The following is a 17927-nucleotide window of genomic DNA, read 5'->3' as shown; positions in this document are numbered from 1 at the left end:
ACCCATTGAAGGATTTATTGCTTTAATTTAGGGAGTCCCGAAGTATTTGACATTATGAATCTAGGGGAAAGTGCAGGGGCAGAAAGTATCAGTGCTAGTGGACAGTGGGGCTACCCATAATTTTATTGATGTGTAGTTGGTGGAAAGGTGAGGCATTCATACAGAGGCTTTTGAGGGATTCTCAGTTTTGGTGCCTGGAGATAGGACCATGCAATGCACGAGATATGTTCCTAGTATGATGGTGACTATATGGAACGATTCAATAATATATCAATTCCTAATGGTGGATGTAGAAATTCCTTGTAGATTCAAATTGCTTATGTAATTTGCTAAAACAAAAGAATTGAATCTACTCTACTCATCAGCGGAAACAATTAATCGATCAAGAAATCACAACATAAACATGAGATAAGATTCAATCACATGTGCTCAGAGATTTATATAAGAAGGAAGAAACTTCTCAAAACCCCTTCCTATTTGTATTGCATTAGTCAGAAAATAGAGAAGAAATACAATGCTTGCTCAAGCTTGAGCAACCTCTGCAGTAGTATAATCTATCTCACTGCTTCCTAGACAATCTCTGGTCAATACTTAGCCAAATCCAAGCCTGACCAAGTCCCTATTCCCTTGTGTTTTTCCTCAAGGAATTAGCCCCATATTAATTAGGGAATTTCCCAATTATAATTGTGCAATACCTGTAGGCCCCTTCTTTGACTGCATGCACCACTTGTACAATTTGGAATTGTCTACAACTTATAATACAATGCCCTTGAACTCCAATCTCAACTGGGTAACTTGAATTCTTTGCATGCATGAGTTAATTTAGGTTAATTGATTAGTTTAGCTGGATGATCACTTAGTGTGAAAAAAGTTACAAACCTTTGATTGAACCTCCACTAGTTCTACTAATAGTGAAAACTAGTTACACTGACAATAACTCAAATTAACTGAACTAGATCACTACAAATTAGTAATCAATCATATAGAAATGAACTAAAGTGTCTCGAAATCGAATTAACTGATTTAACTGATTGATAAGAGCCATATCACTTCAATTAAATTCATCCAAGTATTTTTATGAAAATAGAATTCGAATTTCTCCTAATTAATTATGGGAAAAATTAAATTAGGAATTTCTTACTGCATTTTCAACACCCCTCTCAGCCAGAAAGGGATTATTTGCTACCATGGTCATGCCTCTATGGAACTCAAATTCGCATCTTGACAATTCCTTGGTCAAAATATTTGCATCATGTTCCTCTATAGTAATGTACTCCAACAACGTGATTCTCCTATGCACATATTCTCATAGATGGTGATACTGAATGTCGATATGCTTGGATCGATAATGAAAAATTGGATTCTCATAGAGTTTGATACTACTCTAGTTATCACAGTAAATCATTGTAGGATCCATAATCTACCCACATAACCCAACAAGGATCTTTCTCATCCAAATAGCCTCATATGTTGCTTGGCTAGCAGCCATGTACTCTACCTCTACTGAGCTAAGTGCAATAGATCATTGCTTCCTCTTGTACCAAGAATCTATTGTTGACCCAAAATTGAAAATTCCTCCTGATGTGCTCTTCCTTTTTGATGGACTGCCTTTTTGATGGACTGCCCACCCAATCTTCATTTGTGAAGCTTTGCAACTTCACTCCCTTTACCCACATGTACCAAATACCAAATTGAATGGTGCCTCTAAGGTATCTCGACACATGATTTGTTTCCTTGCAATACAGTTGGGTTGGCTTAACCATAGCTTGACCAAACTCGTTAATTTCATAACACATCTTCGGTCGTTTATTCACCAAATACATAAGTGAACCTACATGCTGCCTATTGATGGTAGCCTCCACTAGTTCACTTGAAGTAGCAAATTCCTTCATCCAATTCCTGTTATAGGAGTCTCCATGGGTTTTCTACTCTCCATGTGGAACTTCTTTAGTATCCCATTGGCATACTTTCCTTGAGAGAATAATAGTTCCCCATCTCCTTGCCATACCTCCATACCGAGGAAATAATGCATGAGCCCTAAGTCCTTCATCTTGAATTCTCTTGCAAAATCCTTTTTGCAATACTTTATCAACTTCTCATCCCCGGTTAAAATTAAATCATCGAAATATAATACTATAATCAATAATTTACCTTCAACAACAATATGGTAAAGGTTTGCATCTGCTTCACTTTTATTGAAGCCCAACCTAATGAGATAACTGTCAATCTTGGTGTACCAAGCACAGGGTGCTTCTTTCAATCCATACAGTACTCGCTTGAGTCTACACACATGTGCATCTCTGTCAAAGGTCTCAAATCCTTCTAGGCTCAATGTACACCTCCTCTTCAATCACTCCATTGAGGAATGTTGTCTTCACATCCATCTTATGTATCTTCCATCCAATCTGTGATGCAAGAGCTATAATTGATTTGATTGAAGAGTGCCTTGAAACTGGAGAAAAGGTCTCCTCATAGTCAATTCCCTCCACCTGAGAGAACCCCTAGGCCACAAATTGGGCCTTGCATTTCTCGATGCTTCCATATGCTTCTTTCTTCACCTTGTAGATCCACCTAGAACCTACCACTGGCTTGTCCTTTGGTCTTAGGACCACTTCCCAAACATTGTTTCTGATAATGGATTCATACTCCTCTACCATGGCATCAACTCATACTGGTTTTTGCGCTACTTCCTCGAATGAGGATGGTTTTGTCTCAACTTGCTTACTCATATGAGCCATGTACCCAGTGTATTGGTCCAGTGGCTTCCTTTGCCTACACTAATATGTGGGTGCTCCCACATTCTCTCTTGCATCATGCAACAATCTTTCAGATTCTCTAGTGTTCTTCCTTCTATCTCTGGATGTCTCTGCTTGAGTGGAAGTCTCCACTCCCTTTACCTCTACTTTTGTCTGCTCCACAATTTCTTGAGGTTCCTCATTTGGAGCCAAAATCTCCTGCTTTGTATGCAACTAAAGCTCCCTCTCAAGGGAACACAACATTACCTTCCCTTCATCAAACTTCACATCTATTCTAACACTATCATCCTGAGAGATGGAAAGTACACACGATAGTTGTGAGGTGTATCAGTGTACCCCACAAAAATGCCCAGCTCACCTGTAGACTCTAGATTTTTCCTTGCATCCTTGGAAACATGATAGTAAATTGATGATACAAATATCCTGAAGTGTGACACATCTAGTCTCTTCCCTGAAAAAGCTTCCTCTGATGTGCTCATGCCAAGAATCCTGTGAGGACTCATGTTCTACAAATAATCAGTTGTGTCGCATGCTTCATCCCACAAGTGCAACAGTAGGCTCTCATCATGCAACATGGCCTGTGCAACTCCCATAATACTTTTGTTCTTCCTCTCAGCCACCCTATTCTACTATGGGTTATGAGGTGTTGTCAACTCTCATCGAATGCCTTCTTTTGCATAGAAGTTATTAAATTCATTCAACACATATTCTCCATTGTTGTTGCTCCTGAGAGCCTTTACTTTCCTGCCAATCTCTTTCTCAACAATTGCTTTAAATTCAACAAATTTGGAGAATGTCTCGTCTTTCTTCTGCATGAAGAAGATCCAACACTTACATGATAAACCATCTACAAATATCACAAAATACTCGTGCTTGGTCATGGATGTTATTGAGAAAGGTCCACACACATTTGAGTGAACTCTTTCGAGGACTGCTTGTGCTTTACTGTCCCACTCATTGAAGGTGGCTTTCGTGTACTTCCCTAATGTACACCCTTTGCATGTATCTCTCTGCTCTAGTGCTGATCCGAAATTAAAAAGGAACACAACAACTTACATACATAATCATAAAAATAGAGATGCAGCAGAAAAACACTTCATTTCATTAATAGAAAAATATTGTATTATGCTTACAAATAGAATGGAAATAAGATAGCTCGGGCGATGGAAGATTATCTCTGAGAAGAGATGACGCTATTACATGCCTCTAAACTAAGTTACAATGAGGTTCAAGGGCCTTTTTATTCTTGAACAATAAGGGAAAACCCTAAACAACCAAAACCCTAACTTGAGGAGGTGTACCACCAAGAGTTTATGGGCCCCGTTAGGGTTAGTTGGGCAGCCAACTTCCCAGGGTCGTAACTTGGTATTATTATCTTTATTTTATGTGTATGATACCTCGTTGGAAATATCTCTATGAGGACTACAGCTGCTAACGTAATTTCTTTGCAATCACCATAGGAATTTTTCTAAAAAAAAATCGTTTAGGGCCTCAAAACGGCTCCAGAAGTTCAGGACCTGAAAAACTGCCAAAAATAGTAAATTATGCTACAATTAAGGAAACAAATGAAACTAAATGGGGGATCTATGTGGAATAGGCAGGTGGCCACCAATATCCACCTGGATCATTCTTCCCCCCTTAGGAAGAAATGGTCCCCATTACGTGCAAAGCCTCCATGAGGTGAGGAAATTTGTGTTGAACATTGTCCCTGGTGAACCACTTGCCCTAGTGATGGAGTTGGCCTACTTTGACAACTCGATATAGCTATATCCTCTGTTGTTGAGTGTTCTTGATCTATGTTTCCATGATCTTATCAGTTGTGGCATGTTCCATGCAGTCTGGTTTGAGCTCTGTTAGTGTGAGTTGTTCTGCAATGTCAGATGTGTCCAACAATGGTGGGAAGTATGGCCGAAGGCGATCTACATTGAACACTGGGTGTAGACCAAGGAATGGCGAGATGCTGAGATCGAAAGCATTGTCACCGAAAACCTTGGTGATGGTGTATGGCCCATATCGGAGTGGGCGAAGCTTGGGGTGGGGTCCAGCAAGGCGCTCTTTCTGCAAATGAAGCCAAACTTTTTCGCCGACATGGAAATTGTGTGACACTCAATGCTGATCATGGCGCTGCTTGTACTTCGCATTGGATCTATCCAATATATCATGGACCTATTGGCAGATGTGTTGAATGCGCTCAATGAAGCTAATAGCCCTTTCAGCTTCGCACTGCATGTGAGATGAATCTACCTGAGTGGTTGCAAATGGTATGGCCACATCAATGGGGCATACTAGCTTAAATCCCAATCCTACCTGAAAGGGGCTATGGCATGTTGAGTTGTGGAGAGTTTTGTTGTAGTTTTGTTGGACATAGGGGAGACTTTCATCCTATGTGCATGGATGCTTCGAGTTGTACATGTGAAGAATGTGTACGCTCATCCTATTGACAACCTATGTTCGGCCATCAGTTTGGGGATGGAAAGTCATGGACTTAGCAATTTTTATATCCAATGTCAACCAGAGACTTGACCAAAATGCACTTAGGAATCTGTTGTCCCAATCTAAGATAATGGACTATGAGATCCCAAAGTGTACCCGCACTCGCTCAAAGAAGAGCTTAGCAATGGCCTCTGCTATGATACTCTTCTTGCAGACCACCATGATGGCCATCATAGAGAATCTGTCAACGACCACGAAAACGGAATCATTTCCATGCTTAGTAGAAGGAAGGCCCAACATATAATCCATGGAGACAGATTCCCAAGGACAACTAGGAGTAGGTAAAGGAGTATACAGGCCTTGCTTCTTGATGGTTGGTTTGGCAATGGCGTAGGCAATGCAGGATCTAATGTGCTTCCCAACATCCTGACGAAGTTTCGGCCAATAAAAATACTTCTGCAATACCACCAATGTTTTCTCTACTCTGAAATGTCCAACGACCCGATTGCAGTATGCCTCCTAAATAATCTTGGAACGCTCACTTGAAGGAACACATATGTGTCCTAAGTGGCATAACAATGCATCCTGAAGGTGAAAAGTTGGAACTTTCTTCCCTTCTAGGAGTGTGCGGTATACGCTGCTGAATTTTGGATTGTTGTTGTAAAGATGCGGCCACCCTAATGTCTCGTGCCCACAGGAGTCGAGCACAGTGATGAGTGCCAGACCGGTGGTTGGCTGAGGCAATCAATGACATTATTTGTGCCTCCCTTCTTATACTTAATGTTCAAATGGAACTGTTTCAGATACATAGACCATTTCTGATCAAGTGCTCAAAATTAGGCTCAAAAATAAAAGTGTCAGAATCTTGTTAAATTTAGCTTCAGATCGAAGATCTCATCATTATGATTCCAACGGTTCAAATGACACTCAAATCTGAGCTCGTATGCAGAAGTTAGAGCAAGTCAAAGTTCATCTTTGACTTGCTCACATGGCAGGATTAGATGACATGGCAGGCTCCATCAGCGAATCAGGAGGCGCCAAGTGGCAGGCCACCATTCGTTCCCGCATTTCGTAAATTGCATATCAGCGAAGGGAGTTGTTACAGAATCAGCCCCCTACAAGATCAGGGTTGCAATGCGCTAAATCGTATAATGGACATCGCAATAGGCAAGTGGTTTCAGCGTTACAGAATCGGCCCCAACAGGTTTGGGTTGCGATGTGATATCACAATCGCAAATCGCAACACGGAAAATTATCGCATACAATACCCTAGTACTCTGTCAATTGTGATATGTCAAATGTGATGTGACTATAGGCTACAGTTTAATGGTCCATCGGGTCCACTGTTTCGCAAATTGCACATTATCACCTTGTTCATAGATCATAAGCCCGCAAGACTCCATCGATTATGATTTGCGATAAGAGAGTCAGCATCGATAGAATATGGCCCACCGCGCGGTGAAATTTTCGCCTGGTTAGCACATTTTTGGGGCGAATTTGTAGGATCATGCCAGAAATGGGGAAATTTGTGGAGCGAATAATGGGAAAACAAGGGGAAGTCATAACTTCTTCAGTTTTTCACCAAATTGGATGCAAAAAGAGGCTAGATAGCCATTTTTTAGTATTTTGAATTGATTGGAGCATATTTCAGAAGCATTTGAGAATTGTAAACACTGATTTTTACACTTTTGAGCATAATAGAGAGGCCCAAGCCATTGGAAGTTGGACCAAGGAGACGTGAACTCCTTTATCATGTGCTTGTTGTAATGTGTTTTTGATGATATTATGTACATGTTTATGTTGTTGTTTAGTTTCTGGTTTATGTTAAATTGTTCATAAAATTAACATAAAAACTCTTCATTTTACTTCCAAAAATAAATGAATCCTTAAGCACAATGAAAGCATTTTGTTTATAATCTGAGGAAGATCTTAGCACTGCAAACTAATATTCTAAATCAGATCAATTTCTGATGGCGATTGTTCTGCAACTTCCCTTGTGTCTGTATGAACTGTAGAGGCCGGTGGTCTATGTGGATGACCATTGCCTTCCCCAAAATGTAATGCTTCCATTGATGGAAGGCCTGCACAATGGAATACATTTCTTTGTCGTAAGTGGGGTACTTTCATATGTCTGAAAGCGTCTCACTGTAATAAGCCACTGGATGCTCATATTGAGTAAGAACTGCACCAATATCATAGTCAGAGGCATCTGTCTCAATCTCAAATGGTTGTTGCAGGTCTAGTAATGTGAGCACTAGTGCATAACAAAGGCGATTCTTCAACTCAGAGAATGCTCATTGTTGGGTTTCCGACCAAAATAAATTTTCTTTCACTCCGCCCTTGGTGATTTGACTTAAAGGCCAAGTGATATGAGAGAACCCCAACACGAACCTACTGTAGAAATTGGCAAGACCCAAAAATTTGTGAAGCTCTGTTAGAGTGATTGGGGTTGGCCAATCCTGAATGACTTGTATCTTGGATGGGTCCACATGTACACCCCACTCATCAATGATGTACCCCATATATTGAAACTGGGTCAGACCAAAGGTGCATTTCTCCAAGTTAACACACAGCTTTTGTTGTCGAAGGGTTTGAAGGACTTGTCGAATATGGTGGAGGTGCTCTTCCCAACTCTATCTAAAGATCAAGTTGTCATCTAAATACACCACCATGAATGCATTGGTAAAGGGAAGCAAGATGTCATCCATCAATCTCATGAAGGTTGTAGGGGCATTCGTCAATCCGAATGGCATGACCAACCATTGAAAAGTCCCTCCTTGGATTTGAAGGCAGTCTTCCATACATCGGAGCATTTGATAGGCACTTGGTGATAACCTAACTTCAAGTCAATCTTGTGGAAAAATTTGGCCCCCTTGAGCTGGTCCAAAAGGTAATCAATCTGCAGGATTGGGTACCTATTTTAGACAATGATCTTGTTCAGTGCCCGATAGTCAATACAAAGCCTCCAAGTCCCATCCTTCTTCTGTACCAATACAATCGGGCTCCTACAGAGTGATGAGCTTGGCCTGATGTTCCCTTTCTACAGTATTTCATGAATCTTCCTCTTGATCTCATCATTCTTCATAACAGAGTATCGATAGATTGGTCCATTGGGAAGCAGCGCGCCTGAGGTCAGATTGATGGAGTGCTTGACCTGACAGTGCAGAGGTACCCCAGTAGGTGAGGCAAAAATGTCCTTGTACTCCTCCACAACCTTGTCCATCTGTTGTTGTTGTGCAAAGGAGCCCTGCCTAGAAGTCGTGGCCACAATCTTCTTCTTTCCTTGGGGGGAAATTGTAAGGAAACTAAATTTCTTGGTCTGGGAAATGATCTTACTGCATTGCTTTGTAGTGATCAAAGAGATGGTGGTAGGCGGGGCTACCTCCAATATCCTGTACAACTTATTATCCAAATTAATAATCATAGAGCGAGGTCTAGACTCATATACAACATGTCGCTTCCACAAGTATGGTTGTCCTCACAATACATCAGAAACTTCAAGAGGAGCAACATCACACAATACCTCATCCATGAAGGGCTTGATGCTGTAGGGAAGGCGACACTACTGGCTGACATGAAGATCTCGTCCTTGGTGAAGCCACTCGATGGTGTACGGTTGTGGATGTGATGAGGTATTTAGGCCTAGTCGCTTCACGAATTTTACTAAAATGAGGTTCTTTTGTCTCCCGCTGTCGATAATGAACTGCAGCGAAGAACCCTTCACCCACATATGAGTGGAAGAGGCATTCCCCCTCCTCTGGATCTTCAGGCTCAATTTTTTGGATCTTTTTGGTGACCACGATGGCACTGGGCTACCCATCAATGATCTGCTTCCCTTTCTCAGTCCCCTTATCGGTTTATGATACAGAGTCAGAACCTACATTTGATTCGGAAGCCTTCAGCTCAGCCACCAATGACTGCTTGGCCCAACACTCACTTGTATTGTGAGAGGAGATCTTATGAAACTTACACTATTTTCCCGTGTCCTTCTTCATCTTCATGGGGTTGTTCTTTGCTTGTGGCTTCGGCGGGTTTTCCTGGGTAGCCTCGCCTTGGCTTAGTCCCTTGTTTTATGCTTTGGGGGTAAATTTTCCTTGCTTTGGGTTCCCATATCCAAAGTCTCACTTCTTTTGTTTATACTTCTACTCAATCTTTACAGCATACCGATACGTCGTGCCGAGCGAGGAAATGTTCAGGAACTCCATCTCATCCTGGATGTACTTGCGTAGACAGTCATGGTACTTGAGCACCAAATGTCACTCAGTATTCTTGATACCCAGCTTCTTATGAACAGTATGGAAATTATTTGTGAACTCTAACACATTTTGGTCCCTTCCCTGCCATAGCGTGGTCCACTTTATGTATTTATCTTCACAGCTCCCAACAGGGTAATATTGTTCCTTGATGGCATCTTAGAAAGAATTCCAAGTTGGTGCAGCTGAAAACAGCAAGGGTTCACTCTCGTCCTTTTGTTTACAGTAGGTTTCCCACCAGTCCTTGACGTGTGGGGCGGCTTTGAGAAATGCAAATGTAATATTTTCTCATTTGTAAAAGTCATGAACTGAAAAATATCCTTCCAATAGATTTCACCATTTATCTACGACATCTGCATCTATCAAGCCTTCGAATATGGGAATATCGAAGTTAATTTGTACCTTAAAAGGAGTGGCGCCTCCAAAGTGGCAGCTGGATGAAGATGCATTGTCTGTGGGTAACCATCGAAGGATCTGGGAAAATTTATCCATCATTACGTCCCTCTTTTGCTCGAGGGCTTCCTCGAGCAACATTTTGAAAGGATCTCCTACCCCCTCATCTTTCTTTTCTTCTGCCATGGGAGGTCGTCTATTTTTGCAAGGTTGATCCTGTAATGGTTCAACCAGATCGAGCCCTAACTCCTTATACCCTGACCTCGTTGGGGACATGCAAAGAAAAATAGAGAAAGAGTAGACCGCTCTGATACCACTGATCTGAACTTAAACAGGAACACAACAACTTACATATATAATCATAAAAATAGAGATGCAGCAGAAAAACACTTCATTTCATTAATAGAAAAATATTGAACTATGCTTACAAATAGAATGGAAATAAGATAGCTCGAGCGATGGTAGCTTATATCTAAGAAGTGATGTGGCGGTTACATGCCTTTGAGCTGAGTTACAATGAGGCTCAAGGGCCTTTTCTTTATTGAACAATAAGGGAAAACCCTAACTTGAGGAGATGTAACACCAAGAGTTTATGGGCCCCGTTAGGGTTAGTTAGGCAGCCAACTTCCCAGGGTTGTAACTTGGCCATATTATATTTGTTTGACGCGTATGATACCTCGTTGGAAATATCTCTCTGAGGGCTACAATTTTTAACACAATTGCTATAGAAATCTCTAAAGGAATTTTTCCAAAAAAACGTCACTTAGGGCCTCAAAACGGCTTCGGAAGTTCAGGACCCGAAAAACTACCAAAAATAGTAAATTGTGCTACAATTAAGGAAATAGATGAAACTTATTGGGGGATCTAGGTGGAATAGACAGTGGCCACCAATATCCACCTGGATCAAGTTCGCCCTTAGGAAGTCCGGTAGAGATATGTTGGATGATCTTAAAGGCTCCATGGTGCAAATGGCACAATCGTTTATGCCATAATTCACTGATGTATCGGCTCTGCACCTTCTCTGCTTTTGTTCTCAATGTTGCAAAATATTCTACGTCCAATTTGTAGAGGTTCTTCACTCAAACCCCGATCCACTTCACCTATCCTATGGCAATGTGTCTAAGGAAATCCTTTCCTTTTCTAAATATCACATCGTAGCCATGGTCTTCCAACATAGAAACTAAAACGATATTCTTCTTTAGACCCGGAACATACATCACATATTTTAATTTGAGAGAGGAGACATAATCCCTCTGAAAAGTAATTGTACCAATACTATTAGCATTATGCCTTCCATCATCTTCCATTTCAATGTGCATCTGGGGGTCCTTCTCCTCCAAGTCACTAAAAATTTCTCAATTTCTCGTCATATGGAATGAGGCTCCACTATCCAGATACCACACACTACCCATTACGGTACTCACCATACAAGCGATGAGGGTGAAATCAAGTACGAATTTTGAAGAAAGAGCTTCACCTGTCACTCCTCATGAGGGCTTCTTACCCACCTTCTTATGTGGAGACTTCATGGCATAGTGTCCTAGTTCATGACAATGAAAGCACTTGATCTTCAACAAGTATTTCTTCTTGTCGCCCTGACTGGAATCCCCTTTGGATTGGTATTTATTCCCTTTCCCTTTCTTTTCCTTTCCATCCAAGGCACAATTCTCCTCATCATCATGCTTAGATGAGGTTCCATCTCTAGTGTTCCTCCTTATCTCTTCTTGCACCAAGTCGGACCACAATCACTCCAAATTTGGTAGCTTCTCCCTCCCATTTACCGAAACCTGGTAGTTTTTCCATTTGTTGGGAATGCTTAGAAGTGTTAGGCTTACCATATCATCTCCAACAACTGTAATACCAAAACTCCCAAGTTCATCCCGATATTGGGTGAGTCTGCTCAAGTATTGTGGTATCGTGTCACTCTTCTCCATCTTGATCTTCCGAAGCTTTTCCTTCAGTGCCAACTTCCTGTGGTCATTGTTGTTCTGAAACAAGTCTATCAAGGCTTTCCACATTTCATATGGGGTATCCTTCCCATGGAGATTCGAGACAATATGATCTTGAACTCCTTCTAGTATGGTCGTCCTCGCATTTGTACACATTTCTTCCACTCTGCCATATCTTGAGCATCAGTTGTTGGAGGGTTAGGAATATCATTGTGTATGAATTTGCTATGAATATAATTCATAACAATTAGATAAATAAAATAAATATAAATATTAAATAATTAAATATTATTTAGGTTAAATAGTCATTAAATTAAGTGAAAAGGCATGTCTAAAAGACATGCCCATTCACGAAAAGTCACCTGCTGAGGTATAAAAGTAGGGCCTCATTGTACATTCAAATCATCTTATACAATATATATATTAATAAATTATTATTTAAAAGTACATGTGTGTATTTATACAATTAAGCCTACAAGCTATCAGTTTTCATACTTCAGTCATAGTTTTTATGCTACAAAATTCCTTCAGCCCGTTATCTTCCAACATTGTCTCCATCCTGTCCTTCCAAGCAATGTAATTTGAGCTACCCTCAAGGGAATACTCGAGTCTCAATCAACAGAACAACATCCTGCTAGCTCTGAAAAATGATACTGCAAATTCAATTCACCTACAAAGACAAACTCGAATTCTTTCTTCTATTGTGATTCCTGCTCTGATACCATGTAGAAATTCCTTGTGGATTCAAACTGCTTATGTAATTTTCTAAAACAAAAGAATTGAGTCTACTCTCCTCATTCGTAGAAATAATTAATCGATCAAGAAATCACAACATAAACATGAGACAAGATTCAATCAAATATGTGTAGAGATTTATCTAATGGGAAAGCAACTGCTCAAAACCCCTTCCTATATGTATCGTATTAGTTAGAAAATAGAGAAGAAATGCAATTCTTGCTCAAGCTCGAGCAACCTCTGCACTAGTATAATCTATCTCACTGCTTCCTAGGCAAGCTCTGGTCAATACTTAACCAAATCCAAGCCTTCCCAAGTCCTTATTTGCTTGCATTGTTCCCCATGGAATTAACCCCCTATTAATTAGGGAAATTCCCAATTAGAATTGTGCAATCCATGTAGGCCCCTTCTCTGACTGCATGCACCCCCTTTATAATTTGGAAATTTCTACAGTAGTACATTGCCCTTGAACTCCAATCTCGGCTGGGTAACTCAAATTCTCTGCATGCATGAGTTAATTTAGGTTGATTGATAAGTTTAGTTGGATGATCACTCAGTGTGAAAAAATTTACACACCCTTGATTGAACCTCCACTAGTTCTACTAATAGTGAGAACTAGTTACACTGACAATAACTCAAATTATCTGAACTAGATTACTACAAATTAGCAATCAATCATGTAGAACTGAACTCAAGTGTCTCCAACTCAAATTAATTGATTTAACTGAGTGATAAGAGCCATATCACTTCAGTTAAATTCCTCCAAGTATACTTATGAAATTAGAATTATAATTTCTCCTAATTGATTTTGGGAAAAAATAAATTAGGAATTTCTTGCTGCATTTTCTAAACACCAATGTGGTGATGGGTGTTTAGTGGTTGTATTCCTTGGGACGGGTTATCACAGGTTGGAAGAAGTTGGAGATGGAGTTCATTGGGTCAGATAGGAAGTTGGTGGTATTGAGGGGTATGCACTCCTATCCACCGCAGACAGTGTCAGCGCATAGGATGGAGGAAGACATGGAGAAATCGAGTTGAGGATTTCAGAGACAAAGGGATAGAAGCAACAAACACACCCTAATATATTGGCACTTTTAGAGAAGCACCAGGCAGTGTTTGGAGAGATCCCACCAAGCAGGCCACTAGATAGAGGGTTCGAGCACACTATTGAGTTAGAGGACGGACTACACGCAGTTATCACCACCCCTTACTCCCAAGGCATATCGGGATGAGATAGAGAGGGGGATACAGGAGTTGTTGAGTTTGGGGCACATTAGGCCTGTAACAACCCTAAAATTAAATTTCACTATTCCGATAAAATTATTTTTGTTTATCTAAACCATATTTACACTATATTTACTATTTATCCTAAAAATATGTTTACTATATATATTTTCCCAAAACTATATGTCACAAGTAACTTTTATAAGAAAGTGTTTAACAACTATATATACTATTACACATACCATGTTCAAACTCAACAATTATATGTAAACGCCTATATAAAAAATCTGATAATTAGGGTGGAAGCGATGGAGCTAGGGTTCCTAATCTAGTTTTCATCGCAGTGTACTGGTCTAGCAGACCTTTCTCAATGCTTTCCCCCGTAACTGCTTCCCTAACATTCGCTGTCATTGACTGACCGCCTTCCTGCCCCCTTCCCTGTTGTTCCCTTCCCGTGTCTTTCCCTAACCATAGCTGTTTCCAGTAGCACATTTACCTGGATGGTATTACCCTTTGCCGTTCAACCTTCCACCGTTCACCCTTTGGACTCCGCAGGTAGCTGTCAGCTAAAGGTTGTGACAGTTATGGAGGATAACCTAGACTATTCAGCTGACCCGTCAGAAGGAGAGCCCATTTGGATGGAGGCCAAGACCACCCTCGAAGGTTTTTTCTCATTTGAAAACGAGCTCACCGAGGAAATTGGTGCACTTCCTCCCATTTCTAGCCCTCGGTTCAAGTCTGTCTCACTACCCGAAGACACCCCTGTCGACCCGGAGCTTGTTTCGCAGCCTATTCCTCCTTGCACCTTGGCATTTGTTGTGCCTCAGGCTGCCCCTGTTGGTCTAACCCTAGGTGCAGCCACTGCATCGTTCCCCTCCTCGTCGGGCTCCGGCAAACCCTTGCCTGATCCCCCCTCAACCTCGGCCTCTCTGGCATCCGCCTGTTCCACTTTTCTTACCCCGGCGGCCCCCTTGCAAGGAAATTTCACTGGCATCGGCTCCATTCTGAGGTTTTTTGCATCCATTCCGTCTGACCCTACTAGGGTTTCATCATCTCCGGCTCAACAGGCTTCGGTCCTACCTACTGCAGCGACCTCCAGGTTAAGAGAGGGGACTAAGAGGAAGCGGAGCTTCAAGCTCAAGAATTGCGAAGTTTTCTTGAAATTCTCTGAGGATACCCCATTACTGGAGTTAATGGAGTCGTCGGAGCATGTCCTGGTGGGTCAGGTCAAAGGCAGACAATACAGTGTGGAACGCCTGCAAAAATGGACCATGGAGGTTTGGGGACACCATCTCAGCGACCCCCCCAGAGTACAAACTTTTGTAAAAGGTTGGTTTGCAATGCACTTCAGTTACTTGGCACATACCAAATGGGTCCTTTCGACAGTTTGGCACATTGACCAAGCCCCTGTACTGCTACGGAGGTGGACTCTGTTATTCGATCCTGAACAAGAACGAGTGGACGCCAGACCTATTTGGGTTTGCCTCCCGGGGCTCCCATTCCACTTCTGGATGGAGGACATCTTCAGGAGGATAGGGAACGCTCTTGGAAATTACCTCACATATGATGCCTCTTTCCTGACTACGGGGCGTATGGCATATGCTCGGATCCTTGTCCATATGGACCTTTCGGATGGTGTTCTGGAGCATATTAATATTCAGTGGAGGAATATTACTAGACGACAGATCCTGGACTACGAGGGCATCCCATTCAGGTGTCAGAGGTGTCACAGAGTCGGGCATGTGTTCAAAGATTGCCCCCTTAATGGTGGTTCTTCCAGGAAAGATCAGAGGTAGGAGCCATTAAACAGAGAAGGTTTCGACCAAGTGGAACAACCACAGCCCTCGGAGGAATTTCCTCGGCACGTTTCGCCTGTCAGAAGGTCTGAAACTCACTCAGCCCCACCGGCTATGACTGCTCCTCCTGCAAAGTCCTCTCAGAAGAAGCGTGGAAGGCCACCACTTCGTCCTCCTCCTCCGTCATCAGATCATGTCGGTCTGCCTCTAGTGATTCCTTCGACTCGGGTATGAGCACCCCTCTTTCATCTTCCTCTCATTGTTGCACTTTTGTTAGTAATTTTTTGTCTTTTGGATTCTCAATAAATTTGGGTCATGGGCCGGTTTCATCTGCTCCCCCTGCCCAGGTCTCTTGTGACATCTCCCCCTCTCTCCCTATCATCGCTCCCACCCCCCCTGTCGTCCTCTCCCCCTTGCCCTCCCTCTCCATCCGCCATCATCCCTGTTTCGACGGGGTATCAGACCCGTTCGAAGGCCAAGAGACAAGCGGTGGATTTCATTGGCCTGGATATTATCTCTCCCCCCCCTTCACAGAAGCTCCACCGAGGCCGCCCCTCTTCTTTCTCCAAAGCACAATCTCAAGCGGGCGATGAAATTGCTGCTGGTAAACAGTCCACTATCCCTGGGGTCCTTAGAGCTAGAGACACCCCCTCGGAACCCCCTCCATGAAGACATACAACTGTCGTGGGCTCACCAGGCCTGAGAAAAAACTGGCACTCCGTCGGTTAGTTCAATCCAACCATCTTGATATCATTTTCCTGCAAGAGACTCTTGGCCCCACCACTGACATCTCTAGACTCCTGGAGAACATGCTCCCGGGGTGGAAGTTCACTGGTCTTGATGCACAGCAGAGATCTGGAGGTATATCCTTCGGATTTAATGCTCGGTCAATTAAATTGATCAATTGTTGGGGTGGGGCTGGACATATTGGAGCAGACATCTTTTCAGCAGACCTTGGCATGAATTTTAGAATTTTTAATATCTACGGGCCATGCCACAACCAACCGGAATTTTGGGACAACCTCCTTGGGTCGGATTCTTTCTCAGCTAACCACCTGATTCTGGGTGGTGACCTTAATTTTTCTATTGGACACTCAAAGTCCTGGGGCCACCATGCCCAGAGAGATATACTCTCGGATTATTTTTCATTCACTCTGGATTCTCACCAGCTGATAGACATTCCCTCGACCAAGATCCAAGCTACTTGGAGAAATAATCAGACTGGGGAGGACAGCCTTGCTCGTAGATTGGATCATTTCCTTGTCAAAGAAAGCTTACTTGACTTGGGGCTCAGTCTTAGACAATGGGTCGGATCAAGAGGGATCTTTGATCACCTTCCCATCTATATGGAAATTGATGGAGGAAGAGCAAAGCCCAATGGACCTTTCAAGTTCTGTTCAGCTTGGCTCAAAGAAGCTTCCTACATCAGCATGGTCTCAAACTTCTGGAAAGCCAATCCTCTGGGTGTCGGAGGCAATTATACTAAGGGATTCCTGTGCAACCTTTCATCACTGAAGCGACTGTCCAAGCAATGGGCACACCATAAGAGGACACAGGACGACCTATCATTGAGACAAATCGAAAATGATTTGTTGATTTTCGAAAATGATCAAGGGGGCCTTTTCACCTCTGCTGAACATAAGGACAGGATAACATCCCTATATTCCGCAAGAGAAAACATTCTTAAAGCCCATGAGGAAGTCTGGAAGCTAAGGAGCAGGGCGATATGGCTGCAAGAAGGGGATGCTAACACAAAATTCTACCATAAGTTTGCAAATGGAAGAAAGGCTATTAATACTATTTGGCAGCTCCCGAATGATGATGGTACTACTGCAAATACTTTTCCATAGTTAGCCTCTCTTGCATCTTCTCACTTCAAGAGAGCTTTCAGGGCCCCTCGAGATGCAAATCTTGCTGATATTATTAGGGTGGCCCAGAACTTCCCACGGTTCGTGGAACAAGAAGAGGAAGAGGATCTATCCAAGGAGATCACCTTGGATGAACTGGAGGCTACATTGAAGTGGTTCAAGAAGGACAAAAGTCCTGGACCAGATGGTTGGACCATTGAGTTCTACTTGGCCTTCTTTGATGTCCTGGGTATAGATCTACTACATGTTATTGAGGACTCCAGAATCAATGGTAGAATTGAGCCTTCCATCACCTCGACCTTTATTGCCCTTATCCCTAAGGCCGACAACCCCTCCTCCTTTGATGAGTATCGCCCTATCTCTCTCTGCAACTGCCTATACAAGATTGTTGCCAAAATCATTGCTAATCGGATGAGACCCGTTCTTTCCAAGCACATCTCTTCAGAGCAATTTGCCTTCCTACAAGATAGACAAATTCATGAAGTTGTTGGTACTGCCCAGGAAGTACTGCACTCGCTCC

General features: G+C 42.3%; 1 protein-coding gene across 1 annotated transcript; it reads left to right on the top strand.

Annotated features, from left to right (window-relative positions):
- The first annotated feature begins 16204 nt into the window (after positions 1-16204).
- LOC149153542 (uncharacterized) lies at positions 16205-17389 on the top strand. The gene has a single exon (XM_089443844.1). It carries the CDS (start codon positions 16205-16207, stop codon positions 17387-17389), a length of 1185 nt encoding a protein of 394 aa, XP_089299970.1.
- The last annotated feature ends 538 nt before the right edge of the window (positions 17390-17927 follow it).

Source organism: Pinus tabuliformis, chromosome 9, assembly GCF_031772625.1.
Source record: "Pinus tabuliformis cultivar Carrire ecotype Pingquan chromosome 9, CPIR1, whole genome shotgun sequence".
Lineage (NCBI taxonomy): Eukaryota > Viridiplantae > Streptophyta > Pinopsida > Pinales > Pinaceae > Pinus > Pinus tabuliformis.
Note: the sequence above shows the minus strand (reverse complement) of the source record. Positions and strands in the feature narration are given on the sequence as shown.